General features: G+C 52.5%; 1 protein-coding gene across 1 annotated transcript; it reads left to right on the top strand.

The window, feature by feature from the left end:
• Positions 1-464: 464 nt before the first annotated feature.
• On the top strand, positions 465-20,131 carry serping1 (serpin peptidase inhibitor, clade G (C1 inhibitor), member 1; the record flags this gene model as incomplete). The annotated part of the gene is made up of 6 exons (XM_078204608.1): positions 465-768; positions 5,067-5,207; positions 9,030-9,233; positions 10,319-10,461; positions 16,494-16,710; positions 19,753-20,131. Coding segments are annotated over 6 exons (1,263 nt in total), but the record flags the coding sequence as incomplete, so codon positions are not given.
• Positions 20,132-24,199: the final 4,068 nt, after the last annotated feature.

The raw sequence follows: 24,199 nt of genomic DNA, 5'->3' as shown, positions 1-24,199 counted from the left end.
CTGGGGTCAGAGGGCGAGTATTTGGCCTGGGGTCAGAGGGCGAGAGCTGGGCCTGGGGTCAGAGGGCGAGAGTTGCGCCTGGGGTCAGAGGGCGAGTATTTGGCCTGGGGTCAGAGGGTGAGAGTTGCGCCTGGGGTCAGAGGGCGAGTATTTGGCCTGGGGTCAGAGGGCGAGAGTTGGGCCTGGGGTCAGAGGGCGAGAGTTGGGCCTGGGGTCAAAGGGCGAGAGTTGGGCCTGGGATCAGAGGGCGAGAGCTGGGCCTGGGGTCAGAGGGCGAGAGTTGGGCCTGGGGTCAGAGGGCGAGAGTTGGGCCTGGGGTCAGAGGGCGAGAGTTGGGCCTGGCGGAGGGCCTGAAACCTGGTGGGTTGTCGGTTGTTGACGGTTTTTCAAGGTTAGACGGGAACCGCTGCTGACTGAATCACCTTCTCTCTCTCTCTCTCTCAATGCTGCTTTCGCCTGTATAGGCCGTGATCCCGGAGCTAAAAGTTCTCCCCTCACGGGTTCTCCGTGTCAATGTGTCGGGGCTGAGACCCTACCCGCCACCCAATAAATGTGCCCCCTACACCGGGGACCCCTGTGCCCAGTACCCGGATCCCTGGACGTTCTGTGAGGGTGCCGAAGCTGAGGAAAACGAGATCAAATCCCTGGCCAGGTCGCTGACACGGTTCAGCTGGGAGGCTTACAAAACCATCGCTCAATCCAACTCAGAAAGCAATGTCATCATATCACCACTCAGCATGGCAGCTGCCCTCACCCACCTCATGCTCGGTAAGGACACCCGCTGGGGGGAACCAGAGAGGGAGTGCCGCACTGTCAGAGGGTCAGTGCTGAGGGAGTGCCGCACTATCAGAGGGTCAGTGCTGAGGGAGTGCCGCACTGTCAGAAGGTCAGTGCTGAGGGAGTGCCGCACTGTCAGAGGGTCAGTGCTGAGGGAGTGCCGCACTGTCAGAGGGTCAGTGCTGAGGGAGCGCCGCACTGTCAGAGGGTCAGTGCTGAGGGAGTGCCGCACTGTCAGAGGGTCAGTGCTGAGGGAGTGCCGCACTGTCAGAGGGTCAGTGCTGAGGGAGTGCCGCACTGTCAGAGGGTCAGTGCTGAGAGAGTGCCGCACTGTCAGAGGGTCAGTGCTGAGGGAGTGCCGCACTGTCAGAGGGTCAGTGCTGAGGGAGTGCCGCACTGTCAGAGGGTCAGTGCTGAGGGAGCGCCGCACTGTCAGAGGGTCAGTGCTGAGGGAGTGCCGCACTGTCAGAGGGTCAGTGCTGAGGGAGTGCTGCACTGTCAGAGGGTCAATGCTGAGGGAGTGCCGCACTGTCAGAGGGTCAGTGCTGAGAGAGTGCCGCACTGTCAGAGGGTCAGTACTGAGGGAGTGCCGCACTGTCAGAGGGTCAGTGCTGAGGGAGTGCCGCACTGTCAGAGGGTCAGTGCTGAGGGAGTGCAGCACTGTCAGTGGGTCAGTGCTGAGGGAGTGCCGCACAGTCAGAGGGTCAGTGCTGAGGGAGTGCCGCACTGTCAGAGGGTCAGTGCTGAGGGAGTGCCACACTGTCAGAGGGTCAGTGCTGAGGGAGTGCCGCACTGTCAGAGGGTCAGTGCTGAGGGAGTGCCGCACTGTCAGAGGGTCAGTGCTGAGGGAGTGCCGCACTGTCAGAGGGTCAGTTCTGAGGGAGTGCCACACTGTCAGAGGGTCAGTGCTGAGAGAGTGCCGCACTGTCAGAGGGTCAGTGCTGAGGGAGTGCCGCACTGTCAGAGGGTCAGTACTGAGGGAGTGCCGCACTGTCAGAGGGTCAGTACTGAGGGAGTGCCGCACTGTCAGAGGGTCAGTGCTGAGGGAGTGCCGCACTGTCAGAGGGTCAGTGCTGAGGGAGTGCCGCACTGTCAGAGGGTCAGTACTGAGGGAGTGCCACACTGTCAGAGGGTCAGTGCTGAGAGAGTGCCGCACTGTCAGAGGGTCAGTGCTGAGGGAGTGCCGCACTGTCAGAGGGTCAGTGCTGAGGGAGTGCCGCACTGTCAGAGGGTCAGTACTGAGGGAGTGCCACACTGTCAGAGGGTCAGTGCTGAGAGAGTGCCGCAATGTCAGAGGGTCAGTGCTGAGAGAGTGCCGCACTGTCAGAGGGTTAGTACTGAGCGAGTGCCGCACTGTCAGAGGCTCAGTGCTGAGGGAGTGCCGCACTGTCAGAGGGTCAGTGCTGAGGGAGTGCCGCACTGTCAGAGGGTCAGTGCTGAGGGAGTGCCGCACTGTCAGAGGGTCAGTACTGAGGGAGTGCCACACTGTCAGAAGGTCAGTGCTGAGGGAGTGCTGCACTGTCAGAGGGTCAGTGCTGAGGGAGTGCTGCACTGTCAGTGGCTCAGTGCTGAGGGAATGCCGCACTGTCAGAGGGTCAGTGCTGAGGGAGTGCCGCACTGTCAGAGGGTCAGTGCTGAGGGAGTGCCGCACTGTCAGAGGGTCAGTGCTGAGGGAGTGCCGCACTGTCAGAGGGTCAGTGCTGAGGGAGTGCCGCACTGTCAGAGGGTCAGTGCTGAGGGAGTGCAGCACTGTCAGTGGGTCAGTGCTGAGGGAGTGCCGCACTGTCAGAGGGTCAGTGCTGAGGGAGTGCCGCACTGTCAGAGGGTCAGTGCTGAGGGAGTGCCGCACTGTCAGAGGGTCAGTGCTGAGGGAGTGCCGCACTGTCAGAGGGTCAGTGCTGAGGGAGTGCCGCACTGTCAGAGGGTCAGTGCTGAGGGAGTGCCGCACTGTCAGAGGGTCAGTACTGAGGGAGTGCCACACTGACAGAAGGTGAGTGCTGAGGGAGTGCCGCACTGTCAGAGGGTCAGTGCTGAGGGAGTGCCGCACTGTCAGAGGGTCAGTGCTGAGAGAGTGCCGCACTGTCAGAGGGTCAGTGCTGAGGGAGTGCCGCACTGTCAGAGGGTCAGTGCTGAGAGAGTGCCGCACTGTCAGAGGGTCAGTACTGAGGGAGTGCCGCACTGTCAGAGGGTCAGTGCTGAGGGAGTGCCGCACTGTCAGAGGGTCAGTGCTGAGGGAGTGCCGCACTGTCAGAGGGTCAGTGCTGAGGGAGTGCCGCACTGTCAGAGGGTCAGTACTGAGGGAGTGCCACACTGTCAGAAGGTCAGTGCTGAGGGAGTGCCGCACTGTCAGAGGGTCAGTGCTGAGGGAGTGCAGCACTGTCAGTGGGTCAGTACTGATGGAGTGCCGCACTGTCAGAGGGTCAGTGCTGAGGGAGTGCCGCACTGTCGGAGGGTCAGTGCTGAGGGAGTGCCGCACTGTCAGAGGGTCAGTACTGAGGGAGTGCCGCACTGTCAGAGGGTCAGTACTGAGGGAGTGCCGCACTGTCGGAGGGTCAGTACTGAGGGAGCGCCGTACTGTCAGAGGGTCAGTGCTGAGGGAGTGCCGCACTGTCAGAGGGTCAGTGCTGAGGGAGTGCCGCACTGTCAGAGGGTCAGTGCTGAGGGAGTGCCGCACTGTCAGAGGGTCAGTGCTGAGGGAGTGCCGCACTGTCAGAGGGTCAGTGCTGAGGGAGTGCCGCACTGTCAGAGGGTCAGTGCTGAGGGAGTGCCGCACTGTCAGTGGGTCAGTGCTGAGGGAGTGCCGCACTGTCAGAGGGTCAGTGCTGAGGGAGTGCCGCACTGTCAGAGGGTCAGTTAACCAAACAAGCTCAATTTGGGATCGCGCCATGCACGGATTTGCCAACGGGTGTTGCAATGCCAGGAAAGTACTTCATCCACTGTCCAGTGCTTGGGTCAGAGTGAAAGAGGTCGGAGAAGAATGTTGTGATGCAGGCGTGGGTCCCTTATTGAGGAGACATCGTGAATTCCCCAAAGAGGAATAGCTCGCTTGGTAATCTGGTAAAGATGTTTGGGAATATATCAGCCATCCTTCAGTAATATTTAGCTGTTCGTTAACGGATGTAGCTGACGCACATTGAGTAAATAATTAACAACATATTTATTTAATCCATCGGGGACTGTAACTAAACAAGTAACGTATCGATTAAAGTAAGATTCGACTGGAATGCTGTTCAAATAAGTACAAAATTCACTCATGAGCAAAAAATAATGAAAAAAACTGCAGAATTTAACCACAAAATTTACAACCAGTTTTTGGGAAAGCTTTGGAGTTCTTCTGTTGATTCCGCTGTCTGCAACTCTTTCCGATTTGGTCTCTTAGAAATCTTAGAAACCCTACAGTGCAGAAGGAGGCCATTCGGCCCATCGAGTCTGCACCGACCACAATCCTACCCAGGCCCTATCCCCATATCCCTACATATTTACCCACTAATCCCTCTAACCTACGCATCCCAGGACACTAAGGGCAATTTTAGCTTGGCCAATCAACCTAACCCGCACATCTTTGGACTGTGGGAGGAAACCGGAGCACCCGGAGGAAACCCACGCAGACACGAGGAGAATGTGCAAACTCCACACAGACAGTGACCCGAGCCGGGAATCGAACCCAGGTCCCTGGATCTGTGAAGCAGCAGTGCTAACCCACTGTGCTACCGTACCGTGCCGTCTCCTTTGTTGGTTAGACGGAGAGTTCTCTTAAGAGATAGTTGAAGCAGACCAAGGGCTGATCTTTCCCTCTCTCGGTGTTGAGAGGTGGCAGCCCTCCAGTTGAACAAATTTGATTGGTTCCCTGTTAGCTGAGTGCCTTCCTTAATCTGTTAGGCCTGCTCAATTCAAAATTCAAAGGCAACCCTGATGCTTGGTCCTTGTACAAATGTTGCACTCTGTGTACCCTGTATACACCTGCATTTCAAACCTCCCCAAGCACTGACACATAACCAGCTTTAAAAAGGGGACAGAAAACCAGCTGTTGAAGGGACCACACTTCACAAACTCAACAAGAGGCTGCCAGAAATTACCCTGTTTGGACCAAATGTCAGGTCGCCTGACCTCATGCCTCCAGTTTCATTACGTTGATGATGACTTTCTCTCCACAGATGCTGCCAGAATTAACGAACTGATCCGACTGTCCCTCGAAGGAATTTCTTACCGATCCTAACCGGGGCTTGGAGTCAGTGTTTCCATTTTAATTTCAGAGATAACCAGAGTTGATTTCTTTCCTTGTAACACAGGTGCCAGGAACACAACAAAACATGACCTGGAGGAGGCGCTGTTTTACACCGAAGGAAATGCCTGCATTCATCAAGCATTCAAACAATTATTGAAGCGGACACAGTCACTAGAGTCAGCCTCGCAACTATTCTACCAGGAAGGTGGGTCCTCCCCATCCATCCAGGGCAACTGCGAGAGGCAAGGAACAGGAGGAGAACAGCCCCTTCTCCAGCCTGTTACGCAGGAACAGGAGGAGGCCCCATTCAGCCCCTTCCCCAGCCAGTTACACAGGAACAGGAGGAGGCCCCATTCAGCCCCTTCTCCAGCCTGTTACACAGGAACAGGAGGAGGCCTCATTCAGCCCCTTCTCCAGCCTGTTGCACAGGAACAGGAGGAGGCCCCATTCAGCCCCTTCCCCAGCCAGTTACACAGGAACAGGAGGAGGCCCCATTCAGCCCCTTCTCCAGCCTGTTACACAGGAACAGGAGGAGGCCCCATTCAGCCCCTTCTCCAGCCTGTTACACAGGAACAGGAGGAGGCCCCATTCAGCCCCTTCTCCAGCCTGTTACACAGGAACAGGAGGAGGCCCCAATCAGCCCCTTCTCCAGCCAGTTACACAGGAACAGGAGGAGGCCCCATTCAGCCCCTTCTCCAGCCTGTTACACAGGAACAGGAGGCCCCATTCAGCCCCTTCTCCAGCCTGTTACACAGGAACAGGAGGAGTCCCCATTCAGCCCCTTCTCCAGCCAGTTACACAGGAACAGGAGGAGGCCATTCAGCCCCTTCTCCAGCCTGTTACACAGGAACAGGAGGAGGCCCCATTCAGCCCCTTCTCCAGCCTGTTACACAGGAACAGGAGGCCCCATTGAGCCCCTTCTCCAGCCTGTTAGACAGGAACAGGAGGCCCCATTCAGCCCCTTCTCCAGCCTGTTACACAGGAACAGGAGGAGGCCCCATTCAGCCCCTTCTCCAGCCTGTTACACAGGAACAGGAGGCCCCATTCAGCCCCTTCTCCAGCCTGTTACACAGGAACAGGAGGAGGCCCCATTCAGCCCCTTCTCCAGCCTGTTCCACAGGAACAGGAGGAGGCCCCATTCAGCCCCTTCTCCAACCTGTTACACAGGAACAGGAGGAGGCCCCATTCAGCCCCTTCTCCAGCCTGTTACACAGGAACAGGGGGAGGCCATTCAGCCCCTTCTCCAGCCTGTTACACAGGAACAGGAGGAGGCCCCATTCAGCCCCTTCTCCAGCCTGTTCCACAGGAACAGGAGGAGGCCCCATTCAGCCCCTTCTCCAGCCTGTTACACAGGAACAGGAGGAGGCCCCATTCAGGCCCTTCTCCAGCCTGTTACACAGGAACAGGAGGAGGCCCCATTCAGCCCCTTCTCCAGCCTGTTACACAGGAACAGGAGGAGGTTATCAATAGCGAGAGAGATTTCTCACACTGTAAGCTGCTTCATCCTCCTGTTCAGCGTGCTCACTGAAGTGTGTTCTTCCATTTGGAAGAATCCTGCCTGGGTTTTGGGCCTACTGTCCCGGTTACTGTGGTTACCATTGACGTGGAGTGGAGAACAAACTGAGACTGTTGATTGCTGTCTCCATCTGCTGACTCTGCTCCCTCTTTCTCATTCTCTCCTTTCCTCTCTCTCTCCCTCTCTCTCTCACACACTCTCTGTCTCTCTCTCTCTCTCACTCTCTCTGCCTCTTTCTCTCAGTCTCTCTCTCAGTCTCATAGAACATAGAACAGTACAGCACAGAACAGGCCCTTCGGCCCACGATGTTGTGCCGAGCTTTATCTGAAACCAAGATCAAGCTATCCCACTCCCTATCATCCTGGTGTGCTCCATGTGCCTATCCAATAACCGCTTAAATGTTCCTAAAGTGTCTGACTCCACTATCACTGCAGGCAGTCCATTCCACACCCCAACCACTCTCTGCGTAAAGAACCTACCTCTGATATCCTTCCTGTATCTCCCACCACGAACCCTATAGTTATGCCCCCTTGTAATAGCTCCATCCACCCGAGGAAATAGTCTTTGAACGTTCACTCTATCTATCCCCTTCATCATTTTATAAACCTCTATTAAGTCTCCCCTCAGCCTCCTCCGCTCCAGAGAGAACAGCCCTAGCTCCCTCAACCTTTCCTCATAAGACCTACCCTCCAAACCAGGCAGCATCCTGGTAAATCTCCTCTGCACTCTTTCCAGCGCTTCCACATCCTTCTTATAGTGAGGTGACCAGAACTGCACACAATATTCCAAATGTGGTCTCACCAAGGTCCTGTACAGTTGCAGCATAACCCCACGGCTCTTAAACTCCAACCCCCTCTCTCTCTCTCTGTTTCTCTCTCTCTCTGTGTCTCTGTCTCTCTGTCTCTTTGTCTCTGTGTCTCTGTCCCTCTTTGTCTCTCTCTGTCCCTCTCTGTCTCTCTCTCTCTCTGTGTCTCTGTCTCTCTCTCTGTCTCTCCATCTCTCTCTCTGTCTCTCTCTCTCTCTGTGTCTCTGTCTCGCTCTCTGTCTCTCTCTCTCTCTCTCTCTGTTTGTCTCTATCTCTCCGTCTCTGTGTCTTTTTGTCTCTGTCTCTGTGTCTCTGTCTCTCTCTGTCTCTCTCTCTGTCCCTCTCTGTCTCGCTCTCTCTGTCTCTATCTCTCTGTCTGTCTCTGTCTGTCTCTCTCTCTCTCTCTGTGTCTCTGTCTCTCTGTGTCTCTGTGTCTCTCTCTCTGTCTCTCTCTGTGTCTCTGTCTCTCCCTCTGTCTCTCTCTCTGTTTCTCTCTCTCTCTCTGTCTCTCTGTCTCTTTGTCTCTGTGTCTCTGTGTCTCTTTGTCTCTCTCTGTCCCTCTCTGTCTCTCTCTCTCTCTGTGTCTCTGTCTCTCTCTCTGTCTCTCCATCTCTCTCTCTGTCTCTCTCTCTCTCTGTCTCTCTCTCTCTCTGTGTCTCTGTCTCGCTCTCTGTCTCTCTCTCTCTCTCTCTGTTTGTCTCTATCTCTCCGTCTCTGTCTTTTTGTCTCTGTCTCTGTGTCTCTGTCTCTCTCTGTCTCTCTCTCTGTCCCTCTCTGTCTCGCTCTCTCTGTCTCTATCTCTCTGTCTGTCTCTGTCTGTATCTCTCTCTCTCTATGTGTCTCTGTCTCTCTCTCTGTCTCTCTCTCTGTGTCTCTGTCTCTCTCTCTGTCTCTCTCTCTGTGTCTCTGTCTCTCTCTCTCTCTGTCTGTGTCTCTCTCTCTGTGTCTCTGTCTCTCTCTCTGTCTCTGTCTCTCTCTCCCATTCTCTCCCTCTCTCTCTTTCTCTGTCTCTCTCTCTCTGTCTCTCTCTCTCTGTCTCTCTGTCTCTCTCTCTGTGTCTCTGTCTCTCTCTCTGTCCCTCTCTCTGTGTCTCTGTCTCTCTCTCTCTCTGTCTCTCAGTGTCACTGTCTCTCTCTCTGTCTCTCAGTGTCACTGTCTCTCTCTCTGTCTCTCAGTGTCACTGTCTCTCTCTCTGTCTCTCTCTCTGTGTCTCTGTCTCTCTCTGTCTCTCTGTGTCTCTGTCTCTCTCTCTGTCTCTCTCTCTCTCTCTCTGTCTCTCTCTCTCTGTCTCTCTGTCTCTCTCTCTGTGTCTCTGTCTCTCTCTCTGTCCCTCTCTCTGTGTCTCTGTCTCTCTCTCTCTCTGTCTCTCAGTGTCACTGTCTCTCTCTCTGTCTCTCAGTGTCACTGTCTCTCTCTCTGTCTCTCTCTCTGTGTCTCTGTCTCTCTCTCTGTCTCTCTCTCTGTCTCTCTCTCTGTGTCTCTGTCTCTCTCTCTGTCTCTCTCTCTGTCTCTCTCTCTGTCTCTCTCTCTGTCTCTCAGTGTCACTGTCTCTCTCTCTGTCTCTCTCTCTGTGTCTCTGTCTCTCTCTCTGTCTCTCTCTCTGTCTCTCTCTCTCTGTGTCTCTGTCTCTCTCTCTGTCTCTCTGTGTCTCTGTCTCTCTCTCTGTCTCTCTGACTCTCTCTATTTCTCTCTCTGTCTCAATCCAGGTATGTGTCTGCAAGGACCCTTCCTGAAGCGTTCGCAGCGTTTCTATGGGAACGTACCTGCGCCACTGGGTAGCGACAGCGTTGAGAACCTGAGGATGATAAATTCTTGGGTGGATGAAAAAACCCACGGGAAGATCCCGGAAATGCTCGATTCGCTGCCTGAAAACCCCACCCTCATGCTGCTGAATGCTGTTTACTTCAATGGTGAGGAGTACTCCACTCTCTCTCCGTCAGAGACTCCGCTAAAGAGGGAGTCTCTCCGTCAGGGACTCCGCTATAGAGGGAGTCTCTCCGTCAGGGACTCTGCTGAAGAGGGAGTCTCTCCGTCAGGGACTCTGCTAAAGAGGGAGTCTCTCCGTCAGGGACTCTGTTTAAAGAGGGAGTCTCTCCGTCAGAGACTCTGCTATAGAGGGAGTCTCTCCGTCAGAGACTCCGCTATAGAGGGAGTCTCTCCGTCAGAGACTCCGTTATAGAGGGAGTCTCTCCGTCAGGGACTCTGCTAAAGAGGGAGTCTCTCCGTCAGAGACTCTGCTATAGAGGGAGTCTCTCCATCAGAGACTCTGCTAAAGAGGGAGTCTCTCCGTCAGGGACTCCGCTATAGAGGGAGTCTCTCCGTCAGGGACTCCGCTATAGAGGGAGTCTCTCCATCAGAGACTCTGCTAAAGAGGGAGTCTCTCCGTCAGGGACTCCGCTATAGAGGGAGTCTCTCCGTCAGGGACTCTGCTATAGAGGGAGTCTCTCCATCAGAGACTCTGCTAAAGAGGGAGTCTCTCCGTCAGGGACTCCGCTATAGAGGGAGTCTCTCCGTCAGGGATTCTGCTAAAGAGGGAGTCTCTCCGTCAGGGACTCCGCTATAGAGGGAGTCTCTCCGTCAGGGATTCTGCTAAAGAGGGAGTCTCTCCATCAGAGACTCCGCTATAGAGGGAGTCTCTCCGTCAGGGACTCCGCTATAGAGGGAGTCTCTCCATCAGGGACCCTGTTTAAAGAGGGAGTCTCTCCATCAGGGACTCTGTTTAAAGAGGGAGTCTCTCCATCAGGGACTCTGTTTAAAGAGGGAGTCTCTCCGTCAGGGACTCTGTTTCAAGAGGGAGTCTCTCTGTCAGGGACTCTGTTTAAAGAGGGAGTCTCTCCGTCAGGGACTCTGTTTAAAGAGGGAGTCTCTCTGTCAGGGACTCTGTTTAAAGAGGGAGTCTCTCCGTCAGGGACTCTGTTTTCAGAGGGAGGGTTACTGGACCTCTGGCCTTTGCGTGGGGGAGCTGAAGGAACACCTTTTCCCTTTCTCTCCTCAGGTACCTGGAAATCCAAATTCAGCAAGGAGGACACGGTTGACGATACCTTCTGGCTCAGTAGTGGTGAAACGTTGCAAGTTCCCACGCTGGTGGATGGTGCCCATCCGCTGGCATCTTTTCAGTACAGTGCATTGAACGTCAAGGTAAGGACAGATATCGGCAGCTGGGTCATCAAGAAGGGAACTTGGTGAAATGTTTATCCGCTGTTCTGAACAAGTGCCTTCATCACCTCTGAATCATAGAATCCTACAGTCCAGAGGGAGGCCATTCGGCCCATCGTATCTGCACCAACCACAATCCCACCCAAGCTCTATCCCCGTAAACCCACACATTTACCCTGCTAATCCCCCTGACATTGAGGGACAATTTAGCACGGCCAATCCACCTAACCTGCACATCTTTGGACACTAAGGGACAATTTAGCATGGCCAATCCACCTAACCTGCACATCTTTGGACACTAAGGGGCAATTTAGCATGGCCAATCCCCCTAACCTGCACATCTTTGGACACTAAGGGACAATTTAGCATGGCCAATCCACCTAACCTACACATCTTTGGACACCAAGGGACAATTTAGCATGGCCAATCCACCTAACCTGCACATCTTTGAACACTGAAGGACAATTTAGCATGGTCAATCCACCTAATCTACACATCTTTGGACACTAAGGGACAATTTAGCATGGCCAATCCACCTAATCTACACATCTTTGGACACCAAGGGACAATTTAGCATGGCCAATCCACCTAACCTACACATCTTTGGACACCAAGGGACAATTTAGCATGGCCAATCCACCTAACCTGCACATCTTTGGACACTAAGGGACAATTTAGCATGGTCAATCCACCTAACCTACACATCTTTGGACACTAAGGGGCAATTTAGCGTGGCCAATCCACCTAACCTGCACATCTTTGGACACTAAGGGACAATTTAGCATGGCCAATCCACCTAACCCACACATCTTTGGACACTAAGGGACAATTTAGCATGGCCAATCCACCTAACCCGCACATCTTTGGACACTAAGGGACAATTTAGCATGGCCAATCCACCTAACCCGCATCTCTTTGGACACTAAGGGACAATTTAGCATGGCCAATCCACCCAACCTGCAAATCCTGGGACAAGGAGAACCCGATGGATGGGCAATAAATGCCGGCCAGCCAGGGACACATTAATGTCCGGTCTGGGAAGTTGCTGGAGTCCATTATCAAGGATTTCGGAACTCAGTATTTGGAAAGCAGTGGTACAATCAGACAAAGTCAGCATGGATTTACAAAAGGGACATCATGCTTGACGAATCTATTGGAATTTGTTCAGGCTGTAACTGGTAGAGTTGACCGAGGAGAACCAGTGGATGTGGTTTATTTAGACTTTCAGAAGGCTTTCGACAAGGTCTCAGATAGCGGACTGCCGTGTAAAGTTAAAGCACATGGGATTGTAGATAGAAAGCTGGTTAGCAGATGGGAAGCAAAGAGTTGGCATAAATGGGCCTTTTTCTGATTGGCAGTCAGTGACTCGTGGAGTTCCACGGGGAATCTGTGCTGGCACCCCAACTGTTCACACTTTCTTGTTATGAAAGGGAGACTGATTCCACCCCCTCCCCCACCTGAAAGCTGACTCCTAACCACTCAAAGAGGAGTGCCTGGCCTCATAGTCCTGTTCCTGTGAGTGTGAACACAAAAAAAATCAAACTTTTCGTCACTCTCTAAATTACAACCAGGTTTGACGTCTTCTGGAATCGTCTGGTATTCCCTGTAGATTGCTTCTGTCTGAAACCTCTGTCTTCTTCTGGTCCCTTGGCTATTCAGATGAGTCTTTGAGCTGAGAGCTTTAAGCTGTGACAGACGGCAGTCACAGTGTCTGCCTCTTCTCCCGCTCCCTCTTCTTTTAAACATGTGGTGACGGATCACATACCCGACAAGATGATTGGTTCTCAGGTGACCAAAAACATCAATTTCAAATCTGATTGGTGGCTGGTAGCTCAGTGCCTAATTTAAACTGATTGGCTCAATTCAAAAAGTAATCAAAAGGCCTGAAAACCTGTTGCCAAGGCAACACCGCTGCTTGGCCTTTGATAAGAATGTTTCAGTCCATGTACTCTATATGCACCTGCATTTTGTTAACTCTCTAAGCACAGAAAATAAAGTACCTTTTTCTAAACGGATAACGCAATAGTTTCACTTCTTAGCGTTTTGCAATTTTAAAATAATTTTACAAACACCAAATTTGCAACAATATATTCAAAATTTGGAAGAGGGAACTGAATGTATTATCTCCAAATTTGCAGATGATACAAAGTTGGGTGGGAGGGTGAGCTGTGAGGAGGATGCAGAGATGCTTCAGTGTGATTTGGACAGGCTGAGTGTGTGGGTATCTGCATGGCAGATGCAGTATAATGTGGATAAATGTGAGGTATCCACTTTGATAGCAGCAATAGGAAAGTAGAATAATGTTTAATGTTTATTTATTAGTGTCACAAGTCGGTTTACATTAACACTGCAATGAAGCTACCGTGAAAATCCCCCAGTCGCCCACACTCCAGCGCCTGTTCGGGTTACACTGAGGGAGAATTTAGCACGGCCAATGCACCCTAACCAGCACGTCTTTCAGACTGTGGGAGGAAACCCACACAGACACAGGGAGAACGTGCAGACTCCACACAGACAGTGATCTGAGCCGGGAATCGAACCCTGGTCCCTGGTGCTGTGAGGCAGCAGTGCTAACCGCTGACTAACTTGAATGGGTGTAAATTGAGAGAGGCGGATACTCAGCGAGACCTTGGAGTCCTCGTGCGTCAGTCGCTGAGAGTAAGCGCGCAGGTACAGCAGGCAGTAAAGAAGGTGAATGGTATGTTGGCCTTCATAGCGAGAGGATTTGAGTTTAGGGATAGGGATGTTTTGCTGCAATTGTACAGGGCGTTGTGAGGCCACACCTGGAGTATTGTGTGCAGTTTTGGTCTCCTTATCTGAGGAAGGATGTCCTTGCTATAGAGGGAGCGCAGCGAAGGTTTACCAGGCTGATTCTGAATAGTGGCCTCCTTTTCCTGTGTAACAGGCTGGAGAAGGGGCTGAATGGCCTCCTCCTGTTCCTGTGTAACAGGCTGGAGAAGGGGCTGAATGGCCTCCTCCTGTTCCTGTGTAACAGGCTGGAGAAGGGGCTGAATGGCCTCCTCCTGTTCCTGTGTAACAGGCTGGAGAAGGGGCTGAATGGGGCCTCCTCCTGTTCCTGTGTAACAGGCTGGAGAAGGGGCTGAATGGCCTCCTCCTGTTCCTGTGTAAGAGGCTGGAGAAGGGGCTGAATTACCTCCTCCTGTTCCTGTGTAACAGGCTGGAGAAGGGGTTGAATGGGGCCTCCTCCTGTTCCTGTGTAACAGGCTGGAGAAGGAGCTGAATGGGGCCTCCTCCTGTTCCTGTGTAACAGACTGGAGAAGGGGCTGAATGGCCTCCTCCTGTTCCTGTGTAACAGGCTGGAGAAGGGGCTGAATGGGGCCTCCTCCTGTTCCTGTGGAACAGGCGGGAGAAGGGGCTGAATGGCCTCCTCCTGTTCCTGTGTAACAGGCTGGAGAAGGGGCTGAATGGGGCCTCCTCCTGTTCCTGTGTAACAGGCGGGAGAAGGGGCTGAATGGCCTCCTCCTGTTCCTGTGTAACAGGCAAGAGAAGGGGCTGAATGGGGCCTCCTCCTGTTCCTGTGTAACAGGCTGGGGAAGGGGCTGAATGGGGCCTCCTCCTGTTCCTGTGTAACAGGCTGGAGAAGGGGCTGAATGGGGCCTCCTCCTGTTCCTGTGTAACAGGCTGGAGAAGGGGCTGAATGGGGCCTCCTCCTGTTCCTGTGTAACAGGCTGGAGAAGGGGCTGAATGGGGCCTCCTCCTGTTCCTGTGTAACAGGCTGGAGAAGGGGCTGAATGGGGCCTCCTCCTGTTCCTGTGTAACAGGCTGGAGAAGGGGCTGAATGGGGCCTCCTCCTGTTCCTGTGTAACAGGCTGGAGAAGGGGCTGAATGGGGCCTCCTCCTGTTCCTGTGTAACAGGCTGGAGAAGGGGCTGAATGACCTCCTCCTGTTCCTGTGTAACAGGCTGGAGAAGGGGCTGAATGACCTCCTCCTGTTCCTGTGTAACAGGCTGGAGAAGAGGCTGAATGGGGCCTCCTGTTCCTGTGTAACAGGCTGGAGAACGGGCTGAATGACCTCCTCCTGTTCCTGTGTAACAGGCTGGAGAAGGGGCTGAATGGGGTCTCCTCCTGTTCCTGTGTAACAGGCTGGAGAAGGGGCTGAATGGCCTCCTCCTGTTCCTGTGTAACAGGCTGGAGAAGGGGCTGAATGGGGCCTCCTCCTGTTCCTGTGTAACAGGCTGGAGAAGGGGCTGAATGGGGCCTCCTCCTGTTCCTGTGTAACAGGCTGGAGAAGGGGCTGAATGGCCTCCTCCTGTTCCTGTGTAACAGGCTGGAGAAGGGGCTGAATGGGGCCACCTCCTGTTCCTGTGTAACAGGCTGGAGAAGGGGCTGAATGGCCTCCTCCTGTTCCTGTGTAACAGGCTGAAGAAGGGGCTGAATGGGGCCTCCTCCTGTTCCTGTGTATCAGGCTGGAGAAGGGGCTGAATGGGGCCTCCTCCTGTTCCTGTGTAACAGGCTGGAGAAGGGGCTGAATGGCCTCCTCCTGTTCCTGTGTAACAGGCTGGAGAAGGGGCTGAATGGGGCCTCCTCCTGTTCATGTGTAACAGGCTGGAGAAGGGGCTGAATGGCCTCCTCCTGTTCCTGTGTAACAGGCAAGAGAAGGGGCTGAATGGGGCCTCCTCCTGTTCCTGTGTAACAGGCTGGGGAAGGGGCTGAATGGGGCCTCCTCCTGTTCCTGTGTAACAGGCTGGAGAAGGGGCTGAATGGGGCCTCCTCCTGTTCATGTGTAACAGGCTGGAGAAGGGGCTGAATGGCCTCCTCCTGTTCCTGTGTAACAGGCTGGAGAAGGGGCTGAATGGCCTCCTCCTGTTCCTGTGGAACAGGCTGGAGAAGTGGCTGAATGGGGCCTCCTCCTGTTCCTGTGTAACAGGCTGGAGAAGGGGCTGAATGGGGCCTCCTCCTGTTCCTGTGTAACAGGCTGGAGAAGGGGCTGAATGGCCTCCTCCTGTTCCTGTGTAACAGGCTGGAGAAGGGGCTGAATGGCCTCCTCCTGTTCCTGTGTAACAGGCTGGAGAAGGGGCTGAATGGGGCCTCCTCCTGTTCCTGTGTAACAGGATGGAGAAGGGGCTGAATGGCCTCCTCCTGTTCCTGTGTAACAGGCTGGAGAAGGGGCTGAATGGCCTCCTCCTGTTCCTGTGTAACAGGCTGGAGAAGGGGCTGAATGGCCTCCTCCTGTTCCTGTGTAACAGGCTGGAGAAGGGGCTGAATGGGGCCTCCTCCTGTTCCTGTGTAACAGGCTGGAGAAGGGGCTGAATGGGGCCTCCTCCTGTTCCTGTGTAACAGGCTGGAGAAGGGGCTGAATGGGGCCTCCTCCTGTTCCTGTGTAACAGGCTGGAGAAGGGGCTGAATGGCCTCCTCCTGTTCCTGTGTAACAGGCTGGAGAAGGGGCTGAATGGCCTCCTCCTGTTCCTGTGTAACAGGCTGGAGAAGGGGCTGAATGGGGCCTCCTCCTGTTCCTGTGTAACAGGCTGGAGAAGGGGCTGAATGGGGCCTCCTGTTCCTGTGTAACAGGCTGGAGAAGGGGCTGAATGGCCTCCTCCTGTTCCTGTGTAACAGGCTGGAGAAGGGGCTGAATGGGGCCTCCTCCTGTTCATGTGTAACAGGCTGGAGAAGGGGCTGAATGGGGCCTCCTCCTGTTCCTGTGTAACAGGCTGGAGAAGGGGCTGAATGGGGCCTCCTGTTCCTGTGTAACAGGCTGGAGAAGGGGCTGAATGGCCTCCTCCTGTTCCTGTGTAACAGGCTGGAGAAGGGGCTGAATGGGGCCTCCTCCTGTTCCTGTGTAACAGGCTGGAGAAGGGGCTGAATGGGGCCTCCTCCTGTTCCTGTGTAACAGGCTGGAGAAGGGGCTGAATGGGGCCTCCTCCTGTTCCTCATTTCCACTCATTCTCCTCCATCTGAGTTGCACCCTCTACACTCCCGGAAGCTGAACTGGGGGTCTGAGTTCTTTGTGGTAATGTTTTGCCCCTCCCTGGCCTCACGATCTCCCTCTCTCCTCAGGTTGGGAAACTACAGATGTTTGGGAAGAACAGTCTTATTGTCATTGTGCCAGAGAACTGGGGCGACCTCGCTGAGACAGAGCGTGCCCTCAACATAAACCACCTCCAATCGATCATCGCACAGCTCAAGGTAACGGACTACAGAGACACCACGGTTTGTTTTCCCAAACTCGACATGAAGTTTGATCTCGATTTCCTTTCCATCTTCAGTGATTTAGGTAAGAATCTCACTCACCCGGGGAATGTTTGATGGGGGACAGTGTCGAGGGAGCTTTACTCTGTATCTAACCCCGTGCTGTACCTGTCCTGGGAGTGTTTGATGGGGGACAGTGTAGAGGGAGCTTTACTCTGTATCTAACCCCGTGCTGTACCTGTCCTGGGAGTGTTTGATGGGGACAGTGTAGAGGGAGCTTTATTCTGTATCTAACCCCGTGCTGTACCTGTCCTGGGAGTGTTTGATGGGGACAGTGCAGAGGGAGCTTTACTCTGTATCTAACCCCGTGCTGTACCTGTCCTGGGAGTGTTTGATGGGGACAGTGTAGAGGGAGCTTTACTCTGTATCTAACCCCGTGCTGTACCTGTCCTGGGAGTGTTTGATGGGGACAGTGTAGAGGGAGCTTTACTCTGTATCTAACACCGTGCTGTACCTGTCCTGGGAGTGTTTGATGGGGGACAGTGTAGAGGGAGCTTTACTCTGTATCTAACCCCGTGCTGTACCTGTCCTGGGAGTGTTTGATGGGGGACAGTGTAGAGGGAGCTTTACTCTGTATCTAACCCCGTGCTGTACCTGTCCTGGGAGTGTTTGATGGGGGATACTGTAGAGGGAGCTTTACTCTGTATCTAACCCCGTGCTGTACCTGTCCTGGGAGTGTTTGATGAGGACAGTGTAGAGGGAGCTTTACTCTGTATCTAAAGCCCGTGCTGTCCCTGTCCTGGGAGTGTTTGATGGGGACAGTGTAGAGGGAACTTTACTCTGTGTTGAACCCCGTGCTGTACCTGTCCTGGGAGTGTTTGATGGGGACAGTGTAGAGGGAGCTTTACTCTGTATCTAACCCCGTGCTGTACCTGTCCTGGGAGTGTTTGATTGGGGACAGTGTAGAGGGAGCTTTACTCTGTATCTAACCCCGTGCTGTACCTGTCCTGGGAGTGTTTGATTGGGGACTGTGTAGAGGGAGCTTTACTCTGTATCTAACCCCGTGCTGTACCTGTCCTGGGAGTGTTTGATTGGGGACAGTGTAGAGGGAGCTTTACTCTGTATCTAACCCCGTGCTGTCCCTGACCTGGGAGTGTTTGATGGGGACAGTGTAGAGGGAGCTTTACTCTGTATCTAACCCCGTGCTGTACCTGTCCTGGGAGTGTTTGATGAGGACAGTGTAGAGGGAGCTTTACTCTGTATCTAAAGCCCGTGCTGTCCCTGACCTGGGAGTGTTTGATGGGGACAGTGTAGAGGGAGCTTTACTCTGTATCTAACCCCGTGCTGTACCTGTCCTGGGAGTGTTTGATGAGGACAGTGTAGAGGGAGCTTTACTCTGTATCTAAAGCCCGTGCTGTCCCTGTCCTGGGAGTGTTTGATGGGGACAGTGTAGAGGGAACTTTACTCTGTGTTGAACCCCGTGCTGTACCTGTCCTGGGAGTGTTTGATGGGGACAGTGTAGAGGGAGCTTTACTCTGTATCTAACCCCGTGCTGTACCTGTCCTGGGAGTGTTTGATTGGGGACAGTGTAGAGGGAGCTTTACTCTGTATCTAACCCCGTGCTGTACCTGTCCTGGGAGTGTTTGATTGGGGACTGTGTAGAGGGAGCTTTACTCTGTATCTAACCCCGTGCTGTACCTGTCCTGGGAGTGTTTGATTGGGGACAGTGTAGAGGGAGCTTTACTCTGTATCTAACCCCGTGCTGTCCCTGACCTGGGAGTGTTTGATGGGGACAGTGTAGAGGGAGCTTTACTCTGTATCTAACCCCGTGCTGTACCTGTCCTGGGAGTGTTTGATGGGGACAGTGTAGAGGGAGCTTTACTCTGTATCTGACGCCGTGCTGTACCTGTCCTGGGAGTGTTTGATGGGGACAGTGTAGAGGGAGCTTTACTCTGTATCTAACACCGTGCTGTACCTGTCCTGGGAGTGTTTGATGGGGGATACTGTAGAGGGAGCTTTACTCTGTATCTAACCCCGTGCTGTACCTGTCCTGGGAGTGTTTGATGTGGACAGTGTAGAGGGAGCTTTACTCTGTATCTAAAGCCCGTGCTGTCCCTGTCCTGGGAGTGTTTGATGGGGACAGTGTAGAGGGAACTTTACTCTGTATTGAACCCCGTGCTGTACCTGTCCTGGGAGTGTTTGATGGGGACAGTGTAGAGGGAGCTTTACTCTGTATCTAACCCCGTGCTGTACCTGTCCTGGGAGTGTTTGATGGGGACAGTGTAGAGGGAGCTTTACTCTGTATCTAACCCCGTGCTGTACCTGTCCTGGGAGTGTTTGATGTGGACAGTGTAGAGGGAGCTTTACTCTGTATCTAACCCCGTGCTGTACCTGCCCTGGGAGTGTTTGATGAGGACAGTGTAGAGGGAGCTTTACTCTGTATCTAACCCCGTGCTGTACCTGTCCTGGGAGTGTTTGATGGGGACAGTGTAGAGGGAGCTTTACTCTGTATCAAACCCCGTGCTTTACCTGCCCTGGGAGTGTTTGATGGGGACAGTGTAGAGGGAGCTTTACTCTGTATCTAACCCCGTGCTGTACCTGTCCTGGGAGTGTTTGATGGGGACAGTGTAGAGGGAGCTTTACTCTGTATCTAACCCCGTGCTGTACCTGTCCTGGGAGTGTTTGATGAGGACAGTGTAGAGGGAGCTTTACTCTGTATCTAACCCCGTGCTGTACCTGTCCTGGGAGTGTTTGATGGGGGACAGTGTAGAGGGAGCTTTACTCTGTATCTAACCCCGTAGAGTACCTGTCCTGGGAGTGTTTGATGAGGGACACTAGTTATAATGCGGGAGGGGGGAAGGGGCGGGGCTGTGTGTGGGGTGACTCTGTATCTCATGTGTCATGTGGGGCGGATCACGGTCGGCTGAATGGCGTCATTCTGCTCTGTAGTCTTTTACGTCCTGTATGTAAGCAACTTGCTCGTGGTATTAGGGGTGGGGGGTTGGAGAAGGGGCTTGCGGTTCTCGCCTCGTTGGCTTTCCACAAGAGCCGACATGGGACTGATGGGCCGAAGGGTCTCCCTCCATGCTGTGATGTTGTCTCTTTGCATCTCTCCCTCTCTCTGTAGGGTTACTGGATGTCGCGTTGGAGCCGAATCTGTGTGGCATGATTTCCCACCAGCAGGTGGCGATCTCCCAGGCCACGCACAAGGCGACACTCACCCTCAACGAGGAGGGCGTGGAGGCCAGTGCCGTCACCTCCATTGGAGTGGGCCGCACCGCCCTGGTCTTCCAGGTCCAGAGCCCCTTCATCCTGCTGCTCTGGAACGATGAACTGGATTTCCCCCTGTTCATGGGCCGGGTCATGGATCCAACCAAGTGATGGAAGGAAGGGGGGGGGCACACCCACTCCCCACTGCCATACCCCACCCCCCCCTGCCCCCGTACCAACAACCTACCCAATCCTCCCTCCATCGTAACCCCCAATAAAGTTTGAATTGAACTCTATTGCTATTGTGTGTTTTGGGATACAATATCTAAGCATGATGCGTTTCACCTCAGGAGTGATCCAAGTGACCCAGTAGGGAGCTTTTACCAACCAATGTTTATTTAAGAACAGAGCTAACATGTATCGTAAAAAAATTAGCAAAAACTATGAACAGAAACAAAACTATAATGTGTAACCCTTCACAAATAATTGATTTGGTTTATCATTGTCACGTGTATGAGGGTATATTGAAGAGTATTAACTTTAGAATAGAAGGGAATTATCTGTGCATTGGCTTTGAAATTACTCTGTCAAAGGACAACCTCAATCGGTATTCCCAAACCAGTCCCACCATAATGGGCATGGCTACAGTGCGCCCTGCACTGAGGCCCGTGGAGAGAGCTTGCTTCGGCTTCCAAATGGCTTCACACACCAGAGGTTTCTTGTGCGCTATGCAGACAAAGCATACCATTCATAGAGTACATAGGGTTGGAGAAGGATTTGATTTGATTTGTTATTGGGTGGTGGAGGCAGACACGCTGACATCGTTTAAGACTTACCTGGATAGTCACATGAGCAGCCTGGGAATGGAGGGATACAAGTATCGAGTCTAAAAGTTGGAGTGTTATGGTAAGGTTATATAAGGCATTGGTGAGGCCGAATTTGGAGTATTGTGTACAGTTTTGGTCACCTAGTTACAGGAAGGATGTAAATAAGATTGAAAGAGTGCAGAGAAGGTTCACAAGGATGTTGCCGGGACTTGAGAAGCTGAGTTACAGAGAGAGATTGAATAGGTTGGGACTTTATTCCCTGGAGCGTAGAAGATTGAGGGGAGATTTGATAGAGGTGTATAAGATTTTGATGGGTATAGATAGGGTGAATGCGAGCAGGCTTTTTCCGCTGAGGCTAGGGGAGAAAAAAACCAGAGGGCATGGGTTAAGGGTGAAAGGAGAAAAGTTTAAAGGGAATATTAGGGGGGGCTTCTTCACGCAGAGAGTGGTGGGAGTGTGGAATGAGCTGCCGGATAAAGTGGTAAATGCTTCAACACCTCGATCACTTTTAACATTTAAGAAAAACTTGGACGGGTTCATGGATGAGAGGGGTGTGGAGGGATATGGTCCAAGTGCAGGTCAGTGGGACTAGGCAAAAAATGGTTCGGCACAGACAAGAAGGGCCAAAAGGCCTGTTTCTGAGCTGTAATTTTCTATGGTTCAATGGTTCTAAATGATTGGTCTAATTGGGCCAATGAGCGGCACAGGCTTGGAGGGCCGAAGGACCTGTTTCCTGTGCTGTACTGTTCTTTGTTCTTTGTTCTTTATTGTCACGTGTATTGGGATAGAGTGAAAAGTATTGTTTCTTGCGCGCTATACAGACAAAGCATACCGTTCATAGAGTACATCGGGGAGAAGGAAAAGGATTTGATTTGATTTATTATTGTCACGTGTATTGGGATAGAGTGAAAAGTATTGTTTCTTGCGCGCTATACAGACAAAGCATACCGTTCATAGAGAAGGAAAGGAGAGAGTGCAGAATGTAGTGTTACAGTCACAGCTAGGGTGTAGAGAAAGATCAACTTAATATCAGGTCGGTCCATTCAAAAGTCTGACAGCAGCAGGGAAGAAGCTGTTCTTGAGTCGGTCGGTTCGTGACCTCAGACTTTTGTATGTTTTTCCCGATGGAAGAAGGTGGAAGAGAGAATGTCCGGGGTGCGTGGGGTCCTTGATTATGCCGGCTACTTTTCCCGAGGCAGCGGGAAGTGTCGACAGAGTCAATGGATGGGAGGCTGGTTTGCGTGATGGGACTGGGGTACATTCACGACCCTTTGTAGTTCCTTGCGGTCTTGGGCAGAGCAGGAGCCCCAGACCGAGCTGTGATACAACCAGAAAGAATGCTTTCTATGGAGCATCTGTAAAAGTTGATGAGAGTCGTAGCTGACATGACAAATTTCCTTAGTCTCCTGAGAAAGTAGAGGCGTTGGTGGGGCTTTCTTAACTATAGTGTCGGCATGGGGGGGACCAGGACAGGTTGTTGGTGATCTGGACACCTAGAAACTTAAGCTCTCGACCATTTGTCTAATGTCCTTTCGGGAAGGAAATCTGCTGTCCTTACCTGATCTGACTTACATCTGCCTCCAGCAATCTGGTTGACTCTCAACTGCCCTCCTAATGAAACTAGGGAGAGGCAGTAAATGCTGGCCAGCCAGCGACACACCTGTCCCACAAACAAATAAAAAATAATTCCCACTTCATCCCCCTTGATGGAGTCGTCCACTCTGCTTCCTGAAGTCGATGACTATCTCCTCACAGCTGCAGCCATCTTTACACAAGGAGTTCCTTGCTTCCTCCACGTCGAAACCAAAACAGCATTTCAAATGCACTTTTTTCCCTCACGTTTTTGCTTTTTCGAAGCCCCTATCCATTCAGTGACCTCTTTTTTTGTAACCCGGTCCCCACCAGGGACAAGAAGCTTCCAACTCCTTTCAAACTGCTTAGTTACCTTTTCCTGTAAAACACTGTCTTCTCCGGGAGGGAACAGCAACTACCGCAGTCCTTGCGTTAATCTTTTCAGGAACAGAAGGCCTTAATTCTCCGACCTTGCCTACCATTGGGGCTCTCCAGTCTCGCTGCAGTGGCTGAGCGTCAAATTCCCCGTTACCACTGGCAGCAATGGCAGGATGTGTATGGTCTGAGAATTCTGGCCAGAGTCCTTTAATAAACGTATGTTCTTCGCCCTGTTGGTGTACCATATCTGGCATCCCCAAGATCAGACTACATAGAACATAGAACAGTACAGCACAGTACAGGCCCTTCGGCCCTCGATGTTGTGCCGAGCTTTGTCCGAAACCAAGATCAAGCTATCCCACTCCCTATCATCCTGGTGTGCTCCATTTGCCTATCCAATAACCGCTTAAATGTTCCTAAAGTGTCTGACTCCACTATCACTGCAGGCAGTCCATTCCACACCCCAACCACTCTCTGAGTAAAGAACCTACCTCGGACATCCCTCCTATATCTCCCACCATGAACCCTATAGTTATGCCCCCTTGTAATAGCTCCATCCACCCGAGGAAATAGTCTCTGAACGTCCACTCTATCTATCCCCTTCATCATTTTATAAACCTCTATTAAGTCACCTCTCAGCCTCCTCCGCTCCAGAGAGAACAGCCCGAGCTCCCTCAACCTTTCCTCATAAGACCTACCCTCCAAACCAGGCAGCATCCTGGTAAATCTCCTCTGCACTCTTTCCAGCGCTTCCACATCCTTCTTATAGTGAGGTGACCAGAACTGCACACAATATTCCAAATGTGGTCTCACCAAGGTCCTGTACAGTTGCAGCATAACCCCACGGCTCTTAAACTCAATCCCCCTGTTAATAAAAGCTAACACACTATAGGCCTTCTTCACAGCTCTATCCACTTGAGTGGCAACCTTCAGAGATCTGTGGATATGAACCCCAAGATCTCTATGTCCCTCCACATTCCTCAGAACCCTACCGTTGACCCTGTAATCCGCATTCAAATTTGTCCTACCAAAATGAATCACCTCGCACTTATCAGGGTTAAACTCCATTTGCCATTTTTCAGCCCAGCTTTGCATCCTATCAATGTCTCTTTGCAGCCTACAACAGCCCTCCACCTCATCCACTACTCCACCAATCTTGGTGTCATCAGCAAATTTACTGATCCACCCTTCAGCCCCCTCCAAGTCATTGATAAAAATCACAAATAGCAGAGGACCCAGCACTGATCCCTGTGGTACACCGCTGGTAACTGGTCTCCAGTCTGAAAATATTCCATCCACCACCACCCTCTGTCTTCTATGAGATATGATGTGGAGATGCCGGCGTTGGACTGGGGTAAACACAGTAAGAGTTTTAACAACACCAGGTTAAAGTCCAACAGGTTTATTTGGTATCAAATGCCATTAGCTTTCGGAGCGCTGCTTCTTCATCAGATGGAGTGGAAATCTGCTCTCAAACAGGGCACAGAGACACAAAATCAAGTTACAGAATACTGATTAGAATGCGAATCTCTACAGCCAGCCAGGTCTTAAAGATACAGACAATGTGGGTGGAGGGAGCATTAAGCA

This window comes from Mustelus asterias, unplaced genomic scaffold (genome assembly GCF_964213995.1).
Source record: "Mustelus asterias unplaced genomic scaffold, sMusAst1.hap1.1 HAP1_SCAFFOLD_395, whole genome shotgun sequence".
NCBI lineage: Eukaryota > Metazoa > Chordata > Chondrichthyes > Carcharhiniformes > Triakidae > Mustelus > Mustelus asterias.
Note: the sequence above shows the minus strand (reverse complement) of the source record. Positions and strands in the feature narration are given on the sequence as shown.